Source organism: Manis javanica, chromosome 5 (genome assembly GCF_040802235.1).
Source record: "Manis javanica isolate MJ-LG chromosome 5, MJ_LKY, whole genome shotgun sequence".
In the NCBI taxonomy this organism is placed as follows: Eukaryota; Metazoa; Chordata; class Mammalia; order Pholidota; family Manidae; genus Manis; species Manis javanica.
In genome coordinates this window covers 26,528,859-26,556,195 of record NC_133160.1, presented here as the reverse complement: position 1 = coordinate 26,556,195, position 27,337 = coordinate 26,528,859, and the positions used below count along the sequence as shown (strand labels likewise).

At 51.8% G+C, this 27,337-nt stretch overlaps 1 protein-coding gene and 1 pseudogene across 5 annotated transcripts in view; one reads left to right on the top strand and one right to left on the bottom strand.

Moving 5' to 3' along the window:
- The window catches only part of LOC140849510 (EF-hand calcium-binding domain-containing protein 8-like), a 33,624-nt gene extending 20,995 nt beyond the window's left edge, over positions 1–12,629 (bottom strand). For all 5 annotated transcript variants that reach the window (XR_012131447.1, XM_073236801.1, XM_073236802.1 and 2 more), the window contains exon 1: positions 12,399–12,629. Coding sequence is in view for 4 of the 5 variants with exons in the window: in XM_073236801.1 (XP_073092902.1) it covers positions 12,399–12,490 (92 nt within the window). In the remaining variant the exon portion in view is untranslated. The remainder of the gene's footprint in view (positions 1–12,398) is intronic.
- A 151-nt stretch (positions 12,630–12,780) lies between these two features.
- LOC140849501 (syntenin-2-like) lies at positions 12,781–25,919 on the top strand (annotated as a pseudogene).
- The last annotated feature ends 1,418 nt before the right edge of the window (positions 25,920–27,337 follow it).

Genomic DNA, 27,337 nt, shown 5'->3' with positions numbered 1-27,337 from the left:
CACGTTTCCATTCATGTATTTCAGTTTATCTTCATTGAAGTTCTGCAGGTGAGAAAATACTGCTCTGATTTTACAGAAGTGGAACCTGAGGCTTCTGGCATCACAGCCCAGGCTCTGGACTGTCAGCTGTCTTTCCACCTCTCCAGCCCCCTTGGGCCCCAGGCAGGTCCCAGCTGGTCCAAGGCAGCAGCCTCCCAGGACACAGCTGCTTCCTCCGCCCCTACACAGGTGACCACCACCTCCTGGCAGACACCCCGGAGGCCTGGGGTTCTTGTTAACGTCATTCTCCATATTATTTCCCATACTCTGCCCTCCAGGCCTGTGGTAGGATGGCACCTCCCTGTCCCCTTGTGATTGGGTGAGGTCACTGACTAGCCCTGGCCACTGAAGTATGAGAAGGGACAGTTGTCACCTTCAGCTGGAGCACTTAATTGCCAGATGGAGACTCTCTCCCTCTGCCATGGCTACTGACAGCCTTTCACATGGTGGCTGACCCACTGCCCTGGGCTCTGGAGTGGGGACATGAAGAGCCTGCAGCCCTTCATGGACATGCCTTGTGCGAGAAATACTGTCAGGAGCCATGGGATTTGGGGTTGTTACCGCAGCAGGGCCTAGCCGGCCTTGACTAGTACAAATCTCCAGAAAGCAAAACGAAGGTGGAGCTGAGAAGTGGTGTGGAGGATGTTGTGTCTGGAGACCTGTTTTGTATTTTTTCACGAGATGGCCAGCCAGGTGAGGCCCCACAGGAGACACAGGAGAGGCTCTGGGCTACAGTGTCTTACACTCTCAGGGCTGAGACAGGGGCATTGGTGGCGTGGTGGCGGGGTGGGGGTGGGCGGAAGACAGGAGTGGGGGCCAGGAAATGCTTGCGCACTTTTGTTCGGGTTTCCATGGTAAAGGCAGGGCAGGGCAGGGTGAACAGTTCAGGAGGGGCTAGTTTGAATAATTTCAGTGGGCCCTGGGCTACAGGGGTGGTCGTTCGTTGCCTGGTATCTGGCCCTGGGATGATTATGGAGCAGAGTATTGCCTCCCGGGGTGCAGAACGGGGAGGCAGTCTGGCCCTGGATATACAGTATTGAATGCCCAAGCTGGGTATCTGTGGCATCTCAGGCCCAGCAGGGACTGGGGGGACCCTGAATTTGCCCTTTGTTGGATGTTAGCACATCTTGGCATGAGTGGCTGAGACTGCTTGTTACCCCAATATCCACACTCCCATTTTTCCTTTATAACAGAACCCCCATATTATATGGCAAAATGCCCAGCCAACAGACTCCATTTCTCAGCCTCCCATGCGGCTGTGTGGCCATGTGAGGATATCTTGCCACCTGTGAATTGAAGTCTACCTCGACTTACCGGTGGGCTTCCTATAGGATACTGACTCAGCTGGGGGTTTACTTTGTGGTCTCGCTTCCTCCTTCCTGCTGCCCGGAATGTAGCTGTCGTGTCCACAGCACCAGCAGCCGTCTGGGGTGGTACAGGTGGTACAACGAATGTGAAAACTGTCAAGCCTTGGAACATGTTTTAGTACGTCATGAATGCTTTGTAGCCTCCTGTAAAAACAGACTCCCCAGGGAGGTGTGCCACGAGTCTCACATGGTTTTGTGCTCAGCTAGAGAGAAGCCCTGCTGTATCAAGTAAGTCACAGAAGGTCCTGGAAGTGATCTTTTTGGGTGAGCTTTGGGGTCTAGGGACATTTCTCAGCCACAGAGGAGGGCAACTCGTGGCCAAAGTGACTAACTGGAGAAGTGGGGCCTTGAACATACACCTTCTAGAGCTTCCATTGTGTTCCTTCTCCTGCGCAGGTACTGCCAGAGCCCACACCCCCTGACCCCCAGCCCCAGATGCTGGCTCTCTGCCAAGCAACGGTAGGAAGAGGGAGTTCCCCCACCTGGCTCCCCTTGCAGCCTCCCAAGGGACAGCCATGACTCCCCAAGCTGAGGGCCAGAGAGGGAGAGAAGGCCAGTGGGGAGACACCCCAGCCCTACACTGACAGTTCCATGAGCCAGACAAGCCCCGCAACCGGCACTCAGGTTCCCCATTTATAAAATGGGGCAATAATACTGCCTCCCTCTCAGGGTGCTTGGGGGTCACACAGGAGGCACAGGAAAGACGAGTGTGCAGTCTGGCTGTGTGGGCTAGTCCCCATCACAAGAGGCTGAAAGCAATGACGTACGTCCTGTTTGGTCTGGAGCCCTGGCTCAGGTGTCTGATGGACCTGAGTTCAACAGTGTGACCCACCGCTATCGTGCCTTGTCAAGCTGGGCCTGAGCTCTCACCCAGCAACTGGGCATTATTCCTGTGGCTAATGAATGTGAGCCACCTGGCACCATGCCTGGCTCATAGCAGCCCTCAGTAACTGGCGGGCCTTCCCCCACCCACTCCTGGGCTCTGGGGACATTTGTTGTTCTTACTGGCTGTCCTGTTTTCACACCTCCTTCCTATGTCTGGTGAGTCCCCACCTAATGAGGCTTCCAGTAAAGACGGCCATGAAAAAGAGAAAGCACATGACCCAGGACCCACCTACCACGTGCCCCCAGCACAGACCTATGGGTGAACCCACCACCCAGCGAGGCAGGAGCACAGAGCCCCATTCCGGTGGGGCCCGCGTCCAGGGTCTGCAGCCACCAGGGACAGTTTCTGCAGGGACTGACAAAGGGACAGATGACACTCCCTTTCAAGGCTCTCCTCCAAACGGCTGACCACCCTCCACTCCAAGTTGCCTGTATGTGTTTAGATGCCCCTCCCGTGCATCTGGCCAAGAAGGCTGGCGGGAGTGACCAGCTTTTGCCAGGGATATAGAAAATTAGACCCAGGCCCAGATCCAGGGAGGCACAAGCTGTGTTTATGGGATGTGTACACATTGCAAAGGGAAAGCAAGAAGGCTCTGGGTAAGAATCCCAGCTCCCCAACTTACCATATGTCCAATCACCGCCCACAGCAGACTTCTGAACATGTTTCCATATGTGTCACAAGACTCCCAATGGTCATTTTTTGTGTTTTGGGGTTTAAAGGAGGTAAGGGATGGAAAGCCCCTTGCATCATACTTAGCACATTGTAGGCACTGGATTTGAGAAGACACTGGGTCAGGAAGACGCACAACACCAGTCCTCACGGTGTGGTTTGCATCAGAATCACGGGAAAGGATAAGTCAGATGCAGATTCCTGGACACATACCCAGAGTTGGGTGACGTGAGGCTGGGTGGGCCCCTGGGACCTCTATTTTTCAAAAGCATCCCCTGCCTAGAGGTCTCTGCTGCAGGTAGCTGGGGCCACTGCATTTGGAGAAGGAAAGGATCTGAGGAGAAAGGTGAGGGCCCAGATGGCTGAACCACCACAGCAGAGGAACCTTCTCGAAATGGTAGCTTCTCTCTTGCTGGAAACTTCTAGAGCAACCATCTCTGTGAGAGTCCAACCTGGACTTAGGTTCCAGAAACAATGCAGGTAATTTGTGTTTGATCTTAGCTCACATTTAGAGCAGTAAGGGACACATTTTCCTCACGTGGATACTGTAATAATCCAGTAACATGGATATAGTAGTTCAAATTTAGTTAGCACTTCCCATGGGCCAGGCATTATGTGAGTGTTTGTGCTAATCAATACCAATAAAATCATTTTCCCCTTCTCACAGGTGATATAATTGAGGCCCAGAGGTAAAGTCACTTGTCCAAGAGTAGGGATTAGAATCCAGGCAGGCTGGGATCCCACAGCCTATGCAGTAAGCTCTGCCCCCTCCAGCATATCACTTTGGGGTACTGTGAGGACACGCACGGGTCTCTGCAAAGTGCCTGCGCCTCCATGCATAAGACTAAGTAGGGTAGAAGTGTGAGGAGCGTGAGAATGTTAGGCAGGCCCCTGGGCCTCTGACTCACTGGCCTTCCCTCAGCTAACACCTGGGAAATCTATGACTCAGCTGCACAGGGATGGGACAGACCTGGAGCCTGGGCGGCTCCTTACCACACAGGCTGTGTGGTGTTGGGCAAGGTGCTTCTCTCTGTGAATCTGGGACCACTGTGAACAATATTAGATGGGTTGTGCTATGCCCAGCAGAGTGCCCCGAGTGCAGGAGCTCATCACAGATCTTCCTGCCGTCACTCAGTGGTACAGGTGCAGCTGTGGTGACATAACCTGGTCTTGCCACACCATCTGGATTCCTTGCTGAGACAGTAGTGCACAGCTGGTGCTTCTCTCTGCCCAGAAGCCATTCCCCCTTCTTCTAGGAAGAGCACCTCCATTTTCACTTGAACCAGGGGATTGGTATCTCTGTAACTTGTAGCTGGACTGATTCCAAGAGGAAGTTGGAGACTCACACTGATTGAGAGCCAGCTGTGTCCGAGGCACCTATGATTAATTCACAATCCTCGGGACGAGCCTGCAAGGCAAGTGTCACTCCTCCCACTTGTAGATGTGGAAACAGAAGCTCAAGAGAGGTTTAGGAACCTGTGCAACGTCACAGCTCAGATGCCCTAGTGCAGCCCATCTTTTAAATAAGAGTGAGGTCTTCAGTTCATAACAGCAATCAATTTTTCTAGCAGGGGCAATCATTCATTTATTCAATACTTACTAAGAGCATCCTCTGTGCCAGGCATGATACTAGGCCCCAGGGGTAAGAGGCCCATATCCAAGCCCCTGCCCTCAGGGAGCACCATTCCAGATGTCACAGAGGTTTCACCTCATAGGCCAAATCCAGGTGGCAGTCACTGTCTGTGACATTGCTGAGAGGACTCCGAGCTTCCCAGCAGGAGGGGTGTAGTGGCTGACTACCCAGGTCTGCCAAGGGCAATGTTAGGGAGTTTCTGAGTGTTTGCTGCCTATTGGATACCCAGTTTAGACTTCTGAAGGTCGTTTGCATATATGTGTAACAAAGCAGAAACATCCTGGTTGGAGCACAGGTTCCAATTTTTATTTGAAAATGGCCACTGTAGACCTAACTAGGCCCTGTCCTCAAGGCAGCCTAAGGTATACAGTACATAGAACAGAAGTCTGAACCAGAGCTCAGAAGGCAAGGAGGCCATATGGACGGGGATGATCAGGGAGGCTTCCTGGCAGTAGAGCTCCAGGACTTGGCTAGGTGGAGTGGGTAGGGGGGCTTCCCAGCAGCGGCACAGGCATGGGAGTGTGCAGTGGGTGTGAGGTGGGTGGGCATGGAGAGGACTCCTGCCCTGCTGGAGTGGAAGAGTAGGGGGAACAAGGTTGAAAAGGTAATAATGGGATGAGCCATGGAAACCTCAATGTCAGGCCTGATCTTGGCCCTTCAGTAGGGAGCCAATGACGACTTGGAGCAAGGGCATGCCCAGTGAAAGATACTTCTTGGTGGCTGGAATAAGGGGAGAAACCAGAGGTTGGAGTTAGTTATTACACCATGGAATGGAAGACGCTCCTGCATGTATGTGGGAGTTAGGGGCCTTGGTTCTAGTCCCAGATCTACGCTGATGTGCTGCATGAACACAGGCAAGTCCTTTACCCTTCTGCGCTGCTTTCCTGCTGCTCCATCTTCTTTTTTTTATTAAGGTATTATGGATATACACTCTTATGAAGGTTTCACATGAAAAACAATGTGGTTACTACTTCACCCATATGATCGTATCCCCGCATACCGCACTGCAGTCACTGCCCATCAGTATAGTAAGATGCCACAGAGTCCCTATTTGCCTTCTCCGAGCTACACTGTCTTTCCCGTGACCCCACACACAGCATGTGTACTAAACATAATACCCCTCAATCCCTTTCTTCCTCCCTTCCCACCCGCCCTCCCCTACCCCTCCCCTCTATGGTAACAGCTAGTCCCTTCTTGGAGTCTGTGAGTCTGTTGCTATTTTGTTCTTCAGTTTTGCTTCATTGTTATACTCCACAAATGAGGGAAATCATTTGGTAATTGTCTTTCTCCGCCTGGCTTATTTCACTGAGCATAATATCCTCCAGCTCCATCCATGTTGTTGAAAGTGGTAGGATTTCTTTCTTTCTTGTGGCTGAATAGTATTCCATTGTGTATATGTACCACCTCTTCTTTATCCATTCATCTACTGATGGACACTCAGGTTGCTTCCATATCTTGGCTATTGTAAATAGTGCTGTGATAAACATAGGGGTGCATCTGTCTTTTTGAATCTGAGAACTTGTATTCCTTGGGTAAATTCCTAGAAGTGGGATTCCTGGATCAAATGGTATTTCTATTTTCAGCTTTTTGAGGAACCACCATGTTGCTTTCCACAGTGGTTGAACTAGTTTACATTCCCACCAGCAGTGTAGGAAGGTTCCCCTTTCTCCACATCCTCACCAGCATTTGTTCTTCTTAGTCTTTTCGATGCTGGCCATCCTAACTGGTGTGAGGTGATATCTCATTGTGGTTTTTATTTGGATTTCCCCTGATAATTAGTGATGTAGATCATCTCTTCTTGTGCCTGTTGGCCATCTGAATTTCTTCTTTGGAGAATTGTCTCTTCATGTCCTCTGCCCAGTTTTTAATCAGGGTATTTGCTTTTTCGTTGTTGAGGCATGTGAGTTCTTTGTATATTTTGGATGTTAACCCCTTGTCAGATATGTCATTTACAAATATATTCTCCCATACTGTAGGATGACTTTTTGTTCTGTTGATGGTGTCCTTTGCCGTACAGAAGCTTTTTAGTTTGATGTATTCCCATGTGTTCATTTTTGCACTTTTTTCCTTTGCTTGAGGAGATGCCTTAGCGAAAAAGTTGCTCATGTTTATATTCAGGAGATTTTTGCCCAAATTGTCTCCTAAGAGTTTTATGGTTTCATGACTTACATTCAGGGCTTTGATCCATTTCAAGTTTATATTTGTGTATGGGACTAGACAATAATTTAGTTTCATTTTCTTGCATGTAGCTGTCCAGTTTTGCCAACACCAGCTGTTGAAGAGGCTGTCATTTCCCCATTGTATATTCATGATTCCTTTATCATCTATTAATTGACCATATATTCTTGGGTTTATATCAGGGCTCTTTAGTCTGTTCCATTGGTCTGTGGGTCTGTTCTTGTGCCAGTACCAAACTGTCTTGATTACTGTGGCTTTGTAGTAGAGCTTGAAGTCAGGGAGCATAATCCCCCCAGCTTTATTCTTCCTTCTGAGGATTGCCTTGGCTGTTTGGGGTCTTTAGTGGCTCCATATGAATTATAGAACTATTTTCTCTATTTTGTTCAAGAATGCTGTTGGTACTATGATAGGGATTACAATGAATCCGTAGATTGCTTTAGGCAGGATGGCCATTTTGACAATATTAATTCTTCCTATCCATGCTGCAGCATTTTCTCTTAAAGGCCCTTTCAGACCATGACTGAGTAAAATGTGTGTGTATGTGGGGTCACTTGGTTCAGTCCAAATTTCAATTTCCTACTTTTTATTTGGCCTAGAAGTCCTGGCCTAAGGTCCATCACCCACGGTTCACCTCATGCTTCAAGCCCATATAGCTCAGTCCTCAGGTATGTCCATGCCTCAGCTTCAAGTTGCATTTGTCTAACAGAAGAGAAAACATGACCTTGGAACCCTGTTCCAGTTGTGTAACTTGAGAGATGTACTTTGCCGGTCACAGCTCCTTAGCAGCAGGATATGAGCCATTGTGATGATACCTTTAAAGCACATGGGGCAGGTCTTACTGTTCTTCAGGCAGTAAGTGCTCAATCAGTGACAACTGCCTTTCCTGCTTTTGTTCCATTGTTTCCTGTGTAGGAATCTTGGCTTTAAGTTCCTCACAAGCTATCAGTGTCTCGGGCTCCTGGTCAGGATCTGACACCAGAAGCCAGTGCAGCTCTGGCCAGGCTCCTCCCCCAGACTGTGACGTAGGGCTGCCTGACCTGGTGAGCAGTCCCAACCCTCACCCCTCCCTGGGTGGGGGCCCTGTCATTCCTCACAGGGCTGCCAGCACACAGGTCCCCAGTCTCTCCCCAGACACCAAGTGTGACAGGCACCTCTGTCCAACCAAACCCACCAGGACCTAAACTAAATTTCTCTTCCAATTCTGTTCAATTGTATCTGGTTACTTTGGTAATGGGTTATACATTCAAGTTTTTCAAAATTTAAAAGGCACCACAAAGTGTGCTGTAAAGAAAGTCCCCTCCCACCCAGCACCCACACCCTTAGTTCCCCTTCCTGGGGACAACCAATCTAAATCCCTTCTTAAAACAAACTTAGTCGGCTCCTGTCTTATAAAAATCATAAGCATTTGAAGCAAAAACTGACTTCAAAGCAAAACAAATCGTACCACCTGGAGCACACACAAAAGTACAAACAAAAGCCCACCCACAACCCCCCAAGGGACCGCCAGCATTTCAGTACATGCCCTCCCTGCTGCCAGTGCACATCCACTTTCCAAAACGCAAAACACAAACTCAAGAGCAGAACCACAATATTGATTTTTCACTACCTTGCCAGCGTCTCAGTAACATTTCCTCATGGCTTCTTCCTTGAATGACTTTGATAGCTTTGTGATCTTCCAGAAATACTGCTTATTTAACTAGACCCTAGTGAAGGGCATTTGGGATTTCCAGTGTGGTGATGGGCCCTCAGACCCCAATGCCCACTTGTTTGTTGTAACAAAGTCCTAGGAGAGAAAATGCTGGGTCACAGGCGTGGCCATTTTTAAACACCCTGGATACCCACCAAACTGTCCTCACTTTGCTCAGCAGGCCTTGGGGTCTAACCCAAATCTGATTTCCTCAAGGCCACAAGGTCCTGGTTCATATATCACTCAACAGCAGGTGTGTGTGCCCCTAACCCCACCACCACATCTAGACTAGGGCTGGGGCAGGTGACCTGATTTGTTTACTCAGGCAAAGGGCCTCAACTGGGCTCATCCCAGTCCCAGGTGAGTCAGCTGACCACGGCACCACCCTTCCCCAAGCAGGAACCCAGCCGGGACAAGAGCCACCACCTTCCAAGGAGAGAAACAGACTCGGCAGTGGCTAGAGAAGGATGGGCAGCAGCACCTGGCGCAGGTAAGAGGCCTGCCTCCTTCCCTCACTGTCCTAACCCTCTGGGACTTCCTGGCAGTTTCCTTTCAAGGCACCTCACTCTGGGAGCCAAGTGTGAACTGGAGTTTCTCCTACGACCCCAGCCCTGGGCCAGGCCTGAGGGTCTAGTGACCTTCTTCCAGTATCATGAGGGCGCCAGGCTCCTGACTGCTGGTGACAGTGTTCACGGAGATGGGACCCATACCCTGCTTCCTGAAGTGGGCCCATGGAAGGCCAGGCAAAGAACTGATTGTCCTAAGAAACTGAGTGCAGGCCTCAGTTTCTGTTACTTCTCTGCCTGAAGCTATTTCTACCAACAAGTTCTCTACCAGGCAAGGAAGCTGGGCCAGGGGCTTAGCCACTCTCAGAACTGGTTTCTTCATGTGGAGACTGGACACATCCCCCCAGTCAGAACTGAGTGAGGTAATGGACACAGGGGGCCAGTGTGCGCAGTAGCCCCAGAAGATGGTGCTGAAATGGGGCTGCTGGGGGCTGGGCAGCAGGCAGGGGTGTTACATGTGGCAGCCCAAAGTAATGACCCTACCTCCCCAGCCTTCTCTCCTGGGCTCCTGCCCTTGCCCTCTAGTCCACTCTCCAAACATCAGCCAGAGGGAGCTTGTTAAAATCAAAGTTGGGCCATGTCACTCTGCTGCTCACACTTCTCCAGGGGACCCCATCTCACTGGAGGAAATGCCACATCCTTCCCATGGCCCACAGGCCTGGGAGGATCTGGACCTCACTGCCTCTCCAAGCTCCTCTCCTGTTACGCGCCCCCTGAATGACTGACTTCAGTCTCACTGGGCAGACGTTCTGTACACGCAACGGTCCCTCCCATCTCAGGGCTGCTGCAGCGCTATGCCCTCAGCCTCAAGTCACTTCCCTAGTCCTTAAGGCTTTTACTCAAGGCACCTGTCAGCCCACAGTGAGGCTCTTCTGGACCTTCTGACACCTGCTACCCTCCATCCCACTTTCCTTCTCCCATCAATTCCCACCAGTGGACACAGCATTTGCTCCTCTCCATCCAGCTAGAAGTACCACTCCTCCAGAACAGACTGGTCTGCTCACCCCCTTCTCACCGTCCCCAGAACAGTAGGGGGACTTAGTGCTCAGTAGATGCACTGAAGGAAGGAACCAAGCTAACGATCCTGCACACCCTCTGTGAGTAGGTACTGTGCCACCTGCTTTCCACACACTTCCTTCTAAGACCCTTTTCATCTCCATCATAACTCTGTGATACAAGTATGGTTACCCACAATACAGAGGAAGAAATGACACTCAAAAGGGACTTGTCCGTGCTTGCTCTCACAAGGCAGAGGCAGCAGTCTGAATCCAGTCCTGCCTGCTCCCAGGGTCTTTGCTCCTGCTCTGCCCCTCCTGGGCCTGGATCCGGGGGCATCTGCATTCCCTGAAGCAACTCACAGTTCTTCTCCAGCAGGCAGTACAGCCCTGAGAGGAGAGGCACATGCTGGCGGCCTAGCAACAGCTTCCTCCTTCCCTACTTATCACATCCCTGGGCTAATCTGGCCTTCCAGTTCTTCCTCTGACATTCTAACCCACGCTTCCCTCCCACGTGCTGTCTTCTGAAGGATGGATGAGTTGTCCCCAGAAACAAGTAGGAGTCCCGGAGTTTCAGCTCTTTGGAACAAAGAAGTGACCTCATTACAAAGTCCAAAGATGGGGGCTGACAACCTCTTCTCAGCCCCACTCATCTCTGAGGCCTCGCTGCCGGTTTGCTGTGGGTGTTGTTACTACTTATAACATCAAAAACTACATTGGCTCAGGGATGGAAATTCTGGAAAGTGCAGTGAGAGAGAAAAACTCCTCTAGAAGGGATCGGTTAGGTGTTTCTTTTCCTGCCAGAGGAGCCGGTGGGCTGTGGGAGCCATGAGCACTGACCTGAGCCCTCCTCCACTGTCAGATTCAGGAGCCGCCTTTCAATCTGCCTCCTCAGGATTATGTTTCTTTACTTCAGGCCTAGGTTTTTCTTCAAGGGATTTTTTTGGATTCTCTCTTCCCTGTGTCTCTGCTTCTCCACTCTTTTAAGAAATAGTAACCAGACCCCTGTTGTATGCCAGCACTGAGGACTCAGAAAATAACATTCGCAACCAGAGAGGGAGATAAGCAAATGAATACAGCACAGTGGAAATCTAACCCAGGAAATTGCTCACAAGAGGTGCTTAATAAACATTAGTGGAATGAACGACGAATAGGTGAATGTCATGTTGTGTGGTCTAGAGAAGGGAGGCTTGCCTAATTCTGTGAGTGTGTGGGTGCGGAGATTTTGGGGAGAGCTTAGTAGTGAAGGAAGAATGGTTCACCAGATGAGCAAGGGGGAGAAGGCATGAATGGTATTACAGACTGGGAACAGCACCTGCAAAAGGAAGGAATCAGGAACTAGCAGGTGAGAACTAGAAGAAGCAAAGAGTCTGGAATTAATGAAATACAGGTGCAAGAGTGAAGAGGTGAGACTGAAGATGGCACCAGGAGACAGGACACGGAGATCTGAATGCCAAGTTGAGGTTTGAGATTTATCCTGTGCACAAGAGCTGCGTGTGGCTTCAGGAGCAGGAGTTGAGGATAACCCCCCGATTTCTGGCTCAGACCTTGGGGTAGGTTTGGTGGGGCCACGGCAGAGAGGCAGTAAAGCTGCGTGAAAATGAGTTCAGTTTGAATAACCTGCAAGAGGTGGTAGAGACCTGGAAAGCTGATGGACTCAGACCTGGGCCTCCCTATCCCTGAAGTAGGACACTCCACCCCCACCCTTCCAGCCCTCCATGCTTCACAGTCCTTCCTTCCTCCAAGCTGCCCTAGCCATTTGTCCAGCACCCCAGAGACCCAACTGCCTAACAACTCTTATAACCAGCAGTGGGTCCAATTTTGCTGTGGCCAGTGATGTGCCCGGCCAAGCACAACACCCCCACCCTGAGCAGCAGGCTCTCTCACTCGGGCACTCTTGGGTGAGATCCCAGGGTCAGTCTGCCTAGAGCTTGGCGGGGCCCTTGCAGCTCAGCACCGTGTCAGGTGTCAGCGCGCAGCAAGAAACCGGTGAGCGGGAGCCAAAAAGTGGGAGGGAGGGTGACGTCACGACGGGCAGGACATACTCAGGGCCTGAAGGCGTTTCCGCACCGCCCCGAGAGCGAGGGGGCTTCCTTTTCAGTCGGAGCAACAGGCAGCGCAGAGCGCAGCCGCGTCGACTTTGCCTCCTCGACCCCCAACAGCTGTCTCAGCGCATAATCTTATCAGGCAAACAGGGGGCGGTCAACCTCATCCTCCTTCCTTCCGAGGCCGTAAATGGCCCTCAGCGGTCAGGGCAGTGGGCAGGCGAAGGGACACTCGCTCCCTTTAAACCTCGATTTGATCCGTGCAACCTCCAGTCAGGCAAAGAGGGGACGCGGACCCCGACCGAGCCCCCATCCTCTGCTCTGCTGCTTTACCTGATCTCCTTTTGTGGATACCGGCGCCAGCCGCAGGCGACTGCCGAGCGCGAGAGGCTGGGTGGGCTCCAGTCACCCACCCGGCCGACCATCGGCTTGAAGAGCGGACCGCCATTTCCCACCCGGCAGCCGCAAGGCTTCCTGGGGCCCCGACGCAGGCGCTCTGGACGCCGCAGCGCCCCCTAGCGTCCTGGCTGGGTCCCCGCACCGGCGCCGTGGCCCGCAGCGACTGGAGGCGGGTGGGGGTCCTGGGGTGGGGGTGGGGTTGTCGGGCGGTGTGACAGATTGGAAACTGAGGCCTGGGACTGCAGAACATTACAGACCCCTGGACCACTGCGGCTCTCTCTGCTGCCCCAGCGCGTGGAGTGCTCCCATTTCACAAAGCGGGAAGTTGAGGCTGAGGGAGCGGGCGGGTTCGTCCATTGCAATATGAGGCCCCAGTCTTTATTATAGAGGAGAAATGAGGGCAATAAAAGTAATTTGTAAGGAAAGACAGTGCATTTCATTATGTAAACATCAGACCGGATTACACTCAGTCATGCTTGTACATAATAAAACGAGCAGTTTAGGTTTAATACAAGACAATATTCAACTGAATTTTGCCGAGTTTATATTCGACATCTTGGGTCGAACGCTGATGTGTTTGTTTGTATACACGCATGGATTCGCTGTGACAGCTACAAGTGCAGATGTACGTGGGTGTGTTTCTGGTGACTCACCAGTGACCTATCCTCACCTGGTGTGGATAGACTGATTTTCCAAAAGGGTGAACCTCCCGCCGATTAGCCTGATATGTGCATTTCTGGATAATATATTGTATATTAAAACCGGGGGAATCTCATTGTATTTGTATGTAGAATAGGTTATGATGAGGTTTTTGCATACATTTTGGGAAGATACTGGAAAGTCATGTGGGCCGTACAACTCATGAGGACAGTTTGTTGTGGTGAACTGTTGTGTGCATTCCAAGATGTCCAGTTCTCCACGCCCTGCTTCATAAAGGCTAGTTCTGTCCCCTCAGTCTGTGGCACCCAAAAATGTCCACACAAATTTCCAATCTGTTCTGATTTATTCAGCCAAATAACAATTTACACCACTTTTGATGGGGAAGCATAGTGTGGTGAACAGAACATAGCCTCTGCCCTTGTGAGGTGGGGTCCAGTACGAGAAAAACCCAGATATTAATCAAATAATATGATAAATAGCTTGACAAAAGAGGCAGCACAAATCAGGGTTAGGGAAGCACAAGAAGAACCAGCCAACTAGCAGGGTTCCCATTGCCTGACAAAGCCAGCCCGAGAGGTATCATTTGAGCTGAGACTTGAAAAGAGCCCCACTGTGTTGCCCGGGCAAGTTCACTATGGATTCAGTGAGTCCAAAGAAATGACAGTAGAACATTCTTGGGGTGAAAGGATTATACCCAACTTTATTTCCATGGTGGCAGGTCAGTCACTAGAATCCTGTCCACTCAGAGCGAGTCTGCGTACAGCAAGCCGGTCTCGGCCTCTGGGCCTCTCTACCCACTCAGCCATCGCAGTCTCTGTCTTCGTCTTTGCTCTCCTGCAGCCTTGCAGCTGTGCCACTATGTTGCTCAAAGCACTGGGCGGGGCTCTTTATATAGAGTCAATAACAATGTATTGCCCACATGTGTGTAGTGAGCTAGCCAACCAGCGCCAGGTGAGAATCCTGGCCATAGGAACCTTCACTTTATCCACACCCACACGGAGAAGGCTAGTGTGCCAGGCAGAAGGGCCAGTATGAGAAAAACAGGCCCAGGGGCCCTGGCACTCAGGAGACACTCAAATGTGAACGGATATAAATGGATTATTGAATGAGACTCAGAGCATATTTGCTGGCTGGGAGCCCTTCCCGCTATGTGATGAGCCGCTGAAAGGCAGGGGAACATCTGCTTTCCTATTCTGCCCAGAACTGAGTTGGGACCGAGAGAAGGTGACAGTAATGAAAGGGTCCCAGCCATCTGGTCCTGGTTTCCATCCTAGGAAGGTAGGCGTCCTTAAGACGTCAAAGAGCATTTGCTTTACAAAGAGCAGAGTGGAAGCCCAGGTGGAATGCCTGGCTTCCAGCAATATTGTTGTGTTAGTATCCATGCAAGGGGCTCCAGGTTCTGCATTAAATGAGAAGGCTCAGTACTTCCTGTGACCTCTCAATCTACCAAGGTAAATGGACAAGTAAAGAGACAAATACTGGAGCAGTGAATAACATTAGCATTTAGGACATGGCCAGAGTTAAGGGGAGGTAGAAAGCAAAAATCAAGGCAAGCTTCCTGAAAGAAGTGTCTTTTGGTTTGGGGCTTGAAAATGATTAGGAGTTAGCCAGGCAGGGAGTAGAGATAGCGGAGGGGAAGTCCAGATGGAACAGCACATGCAAAGGCCTGGACACATGAGAAAATTCAGTTAATTTAATGACCTGAAAGCAGCTCTTTGTGGCTGGAGCTGAGAGTGGAGGTTGGAAAAGGACCCAAGGCAAAAAATGAAGCTGGAGAGTTAGGGAGGGGTTGCACACAAATGTTGCGACTCAGTGTCAGTTGGGACTCAGCTCCAGTGAGTAAAGTGTCTCTGTGTAAGAGACTTAATAGAGAGTTTGCTGCAACTGAACTGCAGCGACTCAGCTGCATCCAGGGTTGCCAAAGCCTCCTGTGTTTTAGGAGCAGTACTCCTAATAAAACGAGATTATTAAGGCAGCGTCTTGAGTTTTGCATTTAGGCTGCTAATTTGAATGTATAACGTACTGTGGTAGGTCAGATAAAATCTGTTTGCATCTGGCCTGTGAGTCACCATTCCTTCCAGTCTCTGGAGGAATCATGTAGGACTTGAGGGCCACTTTAAGGAATGTGGGGGAGATTCTGAGAGTGGGGAGCCATGGAGGGCTTTAAGCAAGGGCACAGAATCCCAGGCTTTTGCAGAAGGGCCTGTTGGCTGCCATCTGGAGAATAGCAAGAGAGGAGGCAGGGCCCGTGGGGGGATGTTGTGGCTCCTGGGGAGGGACAGGGCGATGATGGAAGCCTGAACACAGCATGGGGATTAGGGCTGGGATGTGGGACAGATGGGATTTGATGGCAGATTAGAAGGAATGGGGTGTGTGTGTGTTGGTGGGGGGTGTCAAGGTTAACGCAAGGGTCAAAGCAGCAGCTACAGAGCAAGGAGCAGGAGCAGTGATGGATGAAGATGACCTCGGCCCCTCTGGGTCACTCAGAGTAACCTGGACCTGGGGCTGGAGTCACAACACCTGCCACAGCCCACTTGGTTCTTTGTGGCACCCAGGCATCCCTTTACTGTGTTCACCTGTCACATGTAGGCCCAATGGGGTGAATAGGACACCCCTTGACCTGAAGGAACTGCAGTCCAGCCAGGAAGACAGACTAAGGATAACCGATGAGTCCGGGGCGGGAAGCTGGCCCAGCATCTCCCGGAGAGCAGGGCCCTGGGGGGAGCTGCAGGGACCTTGTCACCTGCGGAGCCGGGGAGGCCTGTCCAGCAGGAACCAAAGGTGATGAGGCGTGGGGCAGGGCAGGGCATCTGGCTGGAGTGGACTGGCCCCGCAAAGGCCTTGAGATGTGACAGGGCCAGTGAGTTAGTGGGTGACCCAAAAAGAACCCAGAAAGACAAACTGCCCCTCCACATTTCACCTACGAGGGAGATTCAGCCTTTCTGCCAAGGTGCTTCCTTTGCATTTCTTCAGGTACCTTGCTCTGAGGTCCCACTGATTCTCCCCTGGGACAGAAGGTATTCAATAAATGTTCCTGATGCTCCTCCAGACCCCTCCCCTCTGCCCTCTGGAGCGATGCTCTGATGAGTGTTTAAATTCTGCTACAGACTGTGTGCCTGTTTAAAGGATTTCCATTGGTCTTACTTCACTGGGGTGAAGATCAAGGCTGCATGTAAGTGGTATATGGTACGAGTGCAAGTACCCAGAGGTGAAGTGGGGTGGGAGGCAGGGAGGAATTCCAACGTGCCTCACTGCCTTTCTGTTGTAATATTAAGCCCCTACCCTCTTGACACTGGACTGAATTTTGTGTAATTGTGGGATGATGCTGTGCAAACCTCAGACATTGGCTGGGTATAGAGCAGGTGCTGCTATACACCTGCTGATTGAAGTTAGGTCTCAAGTGATCAGATCTTGTAAGCCCTTCAAACACATCAGGGAAGGACATGGCCCCTTGTCCTGCCTCTCCTGGCCAGCATGTCCGCCTGGGTGGAACCCTGGGTCCAGATTCTAAAGCCCCAAGTCAGTTAAACATGGTGGGATGGAATGAGGGTGGAGACCATGGACTTGGAACCACACTTAGGTTCAGATCCAGCCCCCCATCTCCAGATCAGGGGCAGCAATGCCTCCTGAATGTCTTTCTCATCCTGAGAGTGTTGAGTGGGTGGATGTACGTGCCTTCTCAGCCCTCATCCCTCCTCACGCTGTGTGCCCTGCAGGGTGTTAAGGAGCAGCCATGTCCACCCTGTACCCATCTCTGGAGGACCTGAAGGTGGACCAGGCCATTCAGGTAAGCAGCCACGGCAGCCTTCGTGATTACCTCAGGGTAACCCATGGAGGCTTGTCTTGCAGGTTGCTGGGAGTTGGGGCCAGTGCAGAGTCCACTGGGTGGAGCTGGTGCTCAGGGGCCCAGGCAGTGGAGTTGCAGCAGGAACAGAACAGACCCAGCAGCTGCAGACAGGCGTCTCTTGGGCCTGCTCTGCCCCGAGCTTCCTCCATGTGGGTTTGGGTGGACCCCACACCATAAGGCTGGCTTCCAGAGCACACCCCATGGCAGCCCATGGCCTGGTACTTTTGCTCAGCCCCTAGAAGACCCCTTCTCCTTTCATCCCACCTGTGGACCCATGGGTTTTGAGAATTTGAGGCTCTTCAACTGAGCATTTAGTTGTGAGCTGGGCCTCAGTGTTCTGGCTGCTTCGGGACATAAAAGGGTCATGCCATGGGGTAGGTCATGGGCCCAGGAAGAACCTCCCTGCAGAAGCATAGACACCTACAGAGGTTACATTTGCACACCACCTTGAAGATGCATGGACTCACCTCCCCAGACTTACCTCCCCAGCATACTGATGCCCTGAACGCCAGCCTCAGGGAGCCCCTGGCTCCAAGTGTTCCGGGGTCCTGGTCACAGCTGACCAGCATTCCCCACCCCTCCCCAGGCCCAGGCCAGAGCCACACCCAGGATGCTCGCCCTGCTGGTCCAGGGCACGGCTGTCTCCCAGCCTTCAGGTGAGTGAGCTGTGGTGGGGGTGCTCCTGACCGAGAGTGGCCTCTCTGGCCATTTCCCAGCACTTGTACCTTGCGTGCCACTGTGCTGAGCATTGTATGCACATGTAAGCCTCAATAGAGCCCTTTGAGGGGGACACTGAGAAAGCTGCGGCTCAGTGGGACACTAATGTCCCTGATTTGGGGTCACATGAGGCAGCTAGGATGTCTGGCCCTTAGAGATGTTCGCGGCAGTCTCGATTCAGGCCAGTGAGCCCTCAGGTCAGATGCCCGCCTCCCGCAGACTGTGGATTTCTTAAGAGTGGGGCCCTCATGGTCTCAGCACTAGTCCCGCTCTCTGTGTTGGATGTCTTGCCAGTGCCAAGTAAGGTCAGTGGAGCTGACCACCAAAGTGGCACACGAGGGACTTGGTGTCTCACATGCTCCTGGAGGAAGGCAGGCCCACGTCCCCAGCAAGCATCCCTGCCCCCCTCCCGCAGGTCCCATGTCCCTGGGGTACATGCACTCTCGGGGATGTACCGCAGCTGTGGAGATTCCGGGCCCAGGCTCTCAGTGAAAACGAGCGGCCACCTGGGAGCCAGGCAGGCATGGCTCCGCTCACACCCTGTATCACCTTTCTCCTTCCTCTTTTCCTTCCCATCAGTTTTATACCCAAACCTGGCAGAACTGGAAAATTATATGGGTCTTTCCCTCTCCAGCCAAGAAGTCCAGCAGAGCCTGCTTCAGACTCCAGAAGGCTGCCGGGTAGGTATTCATCTCCTGCCTAGTGTGGGCACAGAGTGTTCCTTGGTTTTGACATTTAAACAAACCTCAATCTCCTCTTTCTCCAGCATGCCTGCCCCTGTTTCTGGTGGCATTTCTCATTCTGAACCTTCAGCACAAGTACTGTGGGACTTTGTGGTTTCCCGAGGGCCTTAGGGTTGCGGGGCCACTAGCTGCCCTCTGACCTCTGGCTTCAGGCTGTGGGCCTGAGCCTGCTGGACAAGAAGGGAGGACATTAAATCCAGCCTGAACACGGTGGCTTATCAGGAAGGGCTGCTTATGCCTTGAGAGCAGCAGTGTGGATGGCAGAGCCAAGCAGAAGGACCTTGTCACCCAGCTCTGGTCCCCCAAATTAAACAGTGATGCTCGATTCTTGCTCTCTGTGGCTTCAGGGAGCCAAAGAATGGGTGATGCAGAAATATTCACTCTGCAAAATGTGCTCACTTACTTATGGACTCCATCCCCACTCAACAGCGCCCCCTGCAACCCCAGCGTCCTTGTGGGCCATTTGTCAGTGTCCTGTTCTGCCACTTCTCCCTGAGCCCATGAAAATGGGTGGCAAAGTGTAACTGCAAATCTCGCTAAGGTGGGAGGGTTTCATGAAGTTGACGGAAGTGACGATGAGAACTGCCACAGTCACATAACAAAGCTGACGGAGGATCTCACGGGAGGAAACAGACAGGGACAGGGACCTGTGGGACCCTGAGAAAAACTGGTGACACCCTGGTATATTTCTCCAAAATGATCCCCTTAATAGTTATTCTGTGAAGTGCAAATACAGAGAAAAGAACGTTGTGTTGTCTGTAGTTACATTAGGACATAAGTGCATTTCACCTAAATTTTGATGAAACTATGACAGATATATTTATAAAACATTTTAATTAAAAATTTAGCTTAATTTTTAAATAATCATGGATTCACAAGAAGTCACAAAGATAGTACAGAGAAGGGTATAGAAGATAGTACCTTCACCAAATTTTCCCAGTGGCTGCATTTCACGTAGCTCAATATATCACAATATTAAAAGCAGGCATTTTTCATTGGCACAGCCTGTGTCTGTAGCTCTGTGGGTTACTTTAGCACCTGAACAGACCCATGTAACCACAGGTATAATCAAGAACAGAACTATTTCATCTCCACAGATGTCTCCTCACACTGGCCCTTCATAATCAGGCCACCCTGGCCCCCTCACATTCCCTGAGCCCTGGCCACCAGGGCTCTTTTTTGTCTCTATAATTTTGTTGTTTCAGAATGTTATGTAAATGAAGTCATATATGTTTGACCTTTTCAGATTGGCCTTTTCACTCACAGCACCATGCCCGTGGGATGCCTCCCAGGCGCTGTGGGCATCGTGGTTTTCCCTTTTCGCTGTGGTGTAGGATTCTGCCGTGGGCCCTGCTGTATTTTCAACGTGTTGTGGGACATCTTGGTTGTTCCCAGTTTTTGGCTATTACAGACCAAGCTATCGGGGAGGGATGTTTGTGTGCAGCTGTTTATATGGGCATATGTTTTCATTTCTCTGGGATATATACCCAGGAGTGCATTTGCTAGCAATTGCTGGGTCATGTCATAAATGTATACTTAATTTTTTTTTTAAGAAACTGCCAAACTCTTTCCAGAGTGGCTGTCCCATTTTATATTCCTGCCAGCAGTGCATGAGTGTTCCTGTTCCTCGCCAGCATTTGGTGTTGTCACTGTTTTTAATTTTTGCCATTATAATTTTGTCAAAACTACAAATTAGTTTGCCATAATAATTCCTGTCATTATAGTTGCCCCATCTTAATTTGCATTTCCCTAATGGCTAGTGGTGTCGAACATCTTTTCATGTGCTTAACTTACCAGCTGCAAACTCTTACCATAAAAATGTTTCTTCCTATCTTTTGCTTATTTTCTAAATGGAATGTTTGCTTTTTTAAGTCAAGTTGTGGCAGTTCTTTTTTCTAGAGTCCTTTATCAGAAATGCAGTTTGTAAATACTTTCTCCTGGGGTTGTAGCTTCTCTTTTCAACCTATCAAAAGGGTTTCTTGCAGAGCAAAAAGTTTAAATTTTGCTGAGATTCAATTTGTTCTTTTTCTTTTGTGGGTCATGCTTCAGTGTCCTGTTTGAGAAATTTATACAAGACCTAGGACCTGAAGATTTTCTCCTTTGTTTTCCTCTAAAACCTTTCTCTAAAACAGTTATTGTTTAATGTTTTACATTTAAGTTTATAATTTCATTTAATTTTTGTACAAGGTGTGTGAGGTTTAGGTCAAGGTTCATATTTTTGCCAATGGATGTTTAATTGCTCCCCACCGCTTGCTGAAAAGACTGTTCTTTCTCCATTGAGCTGCTCTTGCACCTCGGTTAAAAAGCAGTTGGCCCTAACGTGTGAGGCTGCTTCTGGATCCTCTGTTCTGTCTCGCTGACTGTGTGTCTGTCTTTCACCATCACCACACTGTCTTGATTACTGTAGCTATAAAGTAAGTCTTGAAATTTGGTAAAATGATTCCTCCCACTTTACTCTTTATGTCAGAATAGTTTTCATTAGCCTAGTTTCTTTGTCTTTTCATATAAAGTTTACATTAACCTTGCCTATATTGACAAAACATCTTGTAGAGATTTAATAGAAATTGCATTCACTCTGTGTATCAGTTTGGGGACAATTGACAGCTTTACTGTGTTCTTCCAATCCTTGAATAGAAACTATCTCTCTGATGCCATCTTTTTATCTTTCATCCGTCTTTTGTTGTTTTCAGCATACAATTCCTACAGATTTTGTGAAATTTATACCGAAGTAGTTTTTTGTTTGAGTGGTTGTAAGGGGCATTGTATTTTAAATTTCAGTTTCCACATGTTCTTTGTTAGTAGATAGAGGAAAAGTTGATTTTGTATGACAGTCGTTTATCCTGTTACCTGCCTGAACTCAGTTATTAGTTCTAGGCGTTTATTTGTAGATTCCTTGGAATTTTCTAGTACACCATCATGTCATCTGCAAATAGAGACCATTTTATTTCTGGTCTGTATGCCTTTTATTTCCTTTTCCTGCCTTGTTACTCTGGCTAGTACTTTGAGTACCATGTTTGACAGCACTGGTGAGAGTGGACATCCTTGCCTAGTTCTGGGTCTTAGGGGAAAAGCATTCATTCATTTTTACAATTTTCCCTTAAGTTTTTCAAGACAAAAATCAAATCAAGTCCTCTTTTCCTCATTGCTACTTGCTGTGAAATATTTTTCACCTTTAAGTGGATTTTAATGGGGTGTTCTCCTAATACCAGTTTATCTTAGAAAATGAGGGTTCCTTTCTGTGAATACCCACCCTCTCCCCATTTTCCTCGTTGTTTTTTTAGGGGGCCTTTGGCGCCCCCTCCTGGCTTCATGGAACCCTGTTCCCTCTCTGGCCCTGAGAAGAAATGTGTGGTGCGGGGGTGGGATAGGGCTCAGGGATCACTCCATCCGCCTTTTCCCACCCCAACTCCTCCAACACCAACGTGACTCCCAGTTCCCCTGGTGTCTGCAGACAGTGGTCTCAGGCCGCTTGCCGGGCATGGTGGTGGCGCCGGTGTCTGGGAACAGCCTGGGCGCGCGGCGTGCGGAGATCAAGCCTGGGGGTGCGCAGAGATCCACCTGTGCAAGGATGAGCGTAGGAAGACAGGGCTGCGGCTGCGGGCCATTGACCAGGTAGGGCCAGGGGCCTGCCGGAGGGGACGCCCCGCCGAGGGCAAGAGTGCGTCTGGACAGCGACCCCTCTGCCCCCCCGCAGGCACCAGCTGCTGGCGCTCCCTGCTCCCATTACGTCCTGGGCTTTGCCCTGAGCGGCGCACCCGCGTCAGCGTCAGGGCCAGCAGCGCGGTGGAGGTGGGGGTGAGGAGGCGCCGTCCCCACTTGGGCAGGTGCAGAGCCACGTGCCGCCTAACTCCCAGGCGCTGGCTGTTCCTCTCAGTTGCCTCCCCCAAGGCCTAGGGCTGGCCTGGGTTGCAGCAGCAGGGATGGGTTGCCCCTCTGGGGGCTCCTGTGGCTCAGAACCTCCCTTCCTCCCTACCCAACAACTGACAGGGATCTGGCTTCCAGATGGCTGTCTGTAGCCAGAAACCAGGGCCACTGATGCCTCTGTGAGAGGCCTGTACAGTCCAGAGCTTCTGATGCAGCCTAGGGTTGAAACCCTGCCTCAGTGGCGGCCCAGTTGTGTGGCCTGGAGTGTTTCCTCCCTAGGAAATGGGGGTAACCATTGTGCCTGCCATGTGGAGCTGTATCCTGGTGCCCTGTAGGCTCCCAGAGGATCAGCAGGAAAGTGACAGCTTCGAGGAGGACCTGTGCTCGGTGGGCCGGGGGCTCACTGTGGGGTTCTGCCTCCCCCAGGGGCTCTTTGTGCAGTTGGTCCAGGCCAACACCCCTGCATCCCTTGTGGGGCTGCGCTTTGGGGACCAGATCCTGCAGATTGACGGGCGAGACTGTGCCGGGTGGAGCACAGCCAAGGCCCACCGGGCGGTGAAGAAGGCTTCAGCTGAGAAGATCGTCATGGTTGTTCGGGACAGGTGAGTGACTGGGCCCCAGGAGCCTCTCCGTGTACCCCCGGCAGCATCCCAGCCCAGCTCACTGCCTCTCCCCGCCAGGCCGTTCCAGCGGACCGTCACCATGCACAAGAACAGCATGGGCCACGTGGGCTTCATCATCAAGAAGGGGAAGGTCACCTCTGTGGTCAAAGGGAGTTCTGCAGCCCACAATGGGCTGCTCAACAACCACTCTGTGTGCGAGGTGAACGGGCAGAATGTCATCGGGCTGAACGTAGGCCGGTGACCCTGCTGTGCCCTGGAAACTTCAGGAACTGGGGGACTACTGGGTGGTGGGAAGGTTCACATCTGTGTGCGGGCTGCTGCCGCCATCTGGGCCTCAGCGTCCTCATCCTCAGGCTGCTCCGCAGATTCAAAAAGACAAGGTGCATAGAGCTCAAAGCACACAGTAATGCTCAATAAATACTAGCTAATGTCACCAACACATAGAGGCCAGAGATGTGGCAGAAAGAGGGAGTGTGCCAGGATGTTGCACCCAGGTGGCTGCTGGCTACAGGGACACCTCCCGGCTCTGTAAGACTTATTTGCATCCTGGACCACATTTAGCAATAGGAAAATTTTAGAAACTTGCTCTTCAGAAACTCATTTCTGGTCCGTCTGTTCAGTTTTCAAGGGGTGTGTGCGAAGTTTTGTCTTGTAAAGACAAAAAGGAGCAAGTGGTCGGGGGGCAGTGCTGTGGTCGTCGGCCGAGAGGTGGCTGTCTTCAGGGAACGGGCCACAGAACATGCCTGAGTCGTGTGGCTTCTGGTCCCTGCACAAGTGAAAGTGCCTTTGTCCTGACTCAATGCCCCCCTTGGAGCCTGAGTGGTTCTCAGTCCCCTTGGGACTTAGGGTCAGGATCCCATCTCCTCCTGCAGCCAGGGCTTCAGAGCTCATGTGGCAGGGTCCCCCCAGCAGGAGTGGATTCTCATGTCACAGCTGGTGCAGTCTTTTAAGCCAGTTTCCCACCCCTCCCAAGGGCCATCACCAAGCCATTCATGTCACAAATCTGCGTGCCTGTGCCTGACAGTCTCCCCACCCTCCCTGGAGGCTTGCTCTGGTGGCTCATGAATATTGTGAGCAGGAAGCTCTTCCTAATATCTGTCAGTGATCCCTTCTGCTAAGGTTTGCCCCTCCTGGGGGTCAGGCATGACAACCCAGAGGGAACCCATTGGACCAAATAGCTGACCACATTAGTACCCCTCCTGAGGAGTGGGCCCTCTGAGTTCATTCCTGCCAAAGCAGTGCAGGTTGTTGATCTTAACCCTCCTGCAGAGCAGTTGTTCTAAAACGTGCTGCAGAGTCTCTCATGCTCCCTGACGGCTCCAGGCATCAACTGTCTGTCAGTTGTCCTGCCAAACCATGGCCTTGTGAGGCTCTGAGCCTGGGTTTGTCCCTTCACTGAATGGCCCTGGAGAGCCATGCTTCTTGAGATCATTTCTCTCTTCAAAGCTTACCTATTTCCTCTCTGTGGCCGTCACTCACCCTGCCTGGCACATCTCCCACTTATCCTGCAACAACTAAGAAAACACATAATCAAGTTAGAAAGATGTGTGGAATAAAGGCCACCCTTCTCTGATCGGAGGCCAGAGGCTCTTCCCAGCTTTTAGCATTTGGACTGTTTGGTGCACTTGGCATAGAGACTTTTTGTTTCTTGTTCTCGCCGTGATCTGGATGGTGTCTGCAGGTCTTTTTACTTCTCCACAAGATATAAGAGGAAGAGGTCCCATGCGGGCTTGGCTCAGGGTGGCTGACAGGAGCCCAGTGGGTGGGCTCCTAATGTCCCCCACTGTGTGCTTAAGGGCAGAACCTGCATGTGACCAGGGCCAGGAACATGGGATAGAAAACGTGGGCTCCGGGAGACTCTGGCAGGTCTTGGGAGGAGGGGAAGGGGAGGAGCGCTCGGGAGGCCCTGTTCTGGGTCAGCCCATCACAACTGGCCTGCAGGGTGAGGCCGGTGAGCAGTGGCTCATTTACAGAGGAGGTCCTCAGGTGGGGGCCCTCGTTCTTGCTGGAGTAAGGCCTCTGATGTGCATCTGCCTGGGACCCTCCCCTAACAGGCAGCCCTGCCCTGCAGTCAGGGGTTCGTAGCATCTCCAGTAGGAGCAGCGCTGACCCCCCACCCCTGCAGAGGTTGCCCTCGGCCCCCTAGGATGACTGACCACTCACCTCCTTTCCAGGACAAAGAAGTCATGGGGATTCTGGCCACAGCTGGGAATGTCGTCACCCTGACCATCATCCCCACAGTCATCTACGAGCACATGATTAAAAAGTAAGGCTGCTCCCCTGCTGCCTCGCCTTGCCCTGCCCAGCCAGCCAGGCTCAGGGCACAACCCGGCCTGCCCTTCCCTCCTGTCCCTTCAGGGTGGCTGCCGGCTCTGGACATGTGAAAGTCTTAGAAGTGGAAGTGCAGGCCCCCATGTGGTGCACAAGCTGGTGGGCGGGTGGGGAGAAGCTACTGCCAGTTTTGATGACCGTTGTTCCTGCATCTAGGTTGTCCCCAGCGCTGCTCCACCACACCATGGACCACTCCATCCCAGATGTCTGAAGCCACAGGAAGGCAGCTCGCCCCTCCCAACTCCTGCAGCAAAGGGCAGAGGTCTCCCGAGGCAGGTTGCAGAAGCCTGCTGCCTGGGGCGGGGCTGTCTTGAGTCGGGGAGTGTTCTAGGTGGGGCGACACTGGATCCCGGGCATCTGTCATTACTACACACAGGCCTCCCTGGAGGCTCAGACTCCTAACGGGGCAAAGGCCCCCAGACAGCCGTTCTCTGTGCTGGTTTCCATGCTGGCATGTAGGCAGGCCGGTTAAATACTGCTCAAAACTGCCGTTGGGTCCTTTTCAAGATTTTTGACACTACCAAAGTTTCACATTTTGAGAGAGCAGTAATACATTTTTTGTGAGAACTTGTTTTCCCCATCACTTGCTCCTTGTCACCAACTGTATATAGCTATGACCCTTCTTTTGAATAGCGATTTGATTTTGAATAAAATCTCTTCCTCAAAGGTAGTTGAATCTCCAGAATTCTTAGCCCCCTAACAAGCAAGGGAGAGCTTGTTCTCTCCTAAGCAGTGGTGAGACAGAGGCCTTTTTTCTACCCATTGCTTCTGAGAGCAGTGGCTTGGCTCTGCCACTGTCGCATGCCGCCAGCCAGGCCCAGGCAGGGGTGACTGGGGCTGGGGACAGGGTGGACTCTGCATGAGGGGCCCTGGCTTTGGGGCAGCCTTGCTCCGTGGCTGTGGGCTGCTTCTGCAGCTGCAGAAGGTGGGTGAGAACCACCCCGGGAGGGCTGCAGAGGTGCAATGTGGTGTACTCACAGGGCCTCATGCTCTGGGGGCCCCGGGGAGGCACTTATACGTCCAGGAGGGGAGTCACCCCCAGCTGCCATACAGGTGCGTGGGAGGGCTCGACCGGCGAGTGGCTGCCAGGCCTCAGCGGTGACCCCTGAGTGCGCAGCTCCTTCCCGCGTGCGCATGATGGCTTCCCAGCTGGGCAGGACCCGCGGAGCCCTCTTCACTCCCCCTCAGAAAAAAGACACGCTGTACAGAGAACAGGCCGAGGGGGTGGCTGTGTTTTCATGCTGTAATTCAGAGCTCTCTGCTGTGAGTACAGCTCTGTCCTAACAAAAGGACAAGTGACAGAAGTGAAGACCCCCTCCCCCCGCCTTCCTGGATCCTCTGAGTTCTCATCAAGGGGATGGCCAAATAGAAAAGTACACTGTCCCCCAAGGTCAGAGAGGGGCCATGAGTTCATGGGGCTGAGGCTCCTCAACAGGCCTTAGCCCCAGAACCCTGTCATTGCCCACACCTCCCGAGGGTGCCGCCAGATAGTTGGGAAGGTGTTCGGTGAAAAGCTAAGTTATCCCCTTGGGAGATAATGTGGGATAAACGCCTCTCGGGGCCAGCTCTCGTTGCGGAGCCCCAGCCCTCGTCTCTGGTTCCTGCCCGAGCCTGGACAGGAGGAGCGGAGGGCCACTCTGGCCCAGGCCCTCCAACGAAGGAGAAGCTGCTTCCTGCTGCTGGGCTCCAGGGGACCAGCAGTTCCAGAAGGTGATTTCTGGAAACATGTCCTTTGGAATCTACTGAGCTCCGGGGGAGAGGGGCGGCCCCAAAGATTTCTGCTGCAGAAGCTGAGGACAGGAGGGAAAGGTCACAGCCTGACAGGAGGCAGTATTAAACAGGAGGGAAAAGGGGAGCTTTGGAAGTTGACACTGAACAGGGGGCCCTGGTCTCTGGCCTCACCCTCCAGCCCCCCATCCTGTGCCCCGCAGAGGCTGGGTTTGGAGCCTGAGCCAGCAGGCCCCTGCACCTCCACCACCTGGTGCTGCATAGGCCACCTTGTACCTTTTGCATAGATGTGGACGCTGAGTGCACATGCACGTGTACAAGAGCCTGGCTGCAGCCAATGGCCAGCGTGGTCCCAGGTTG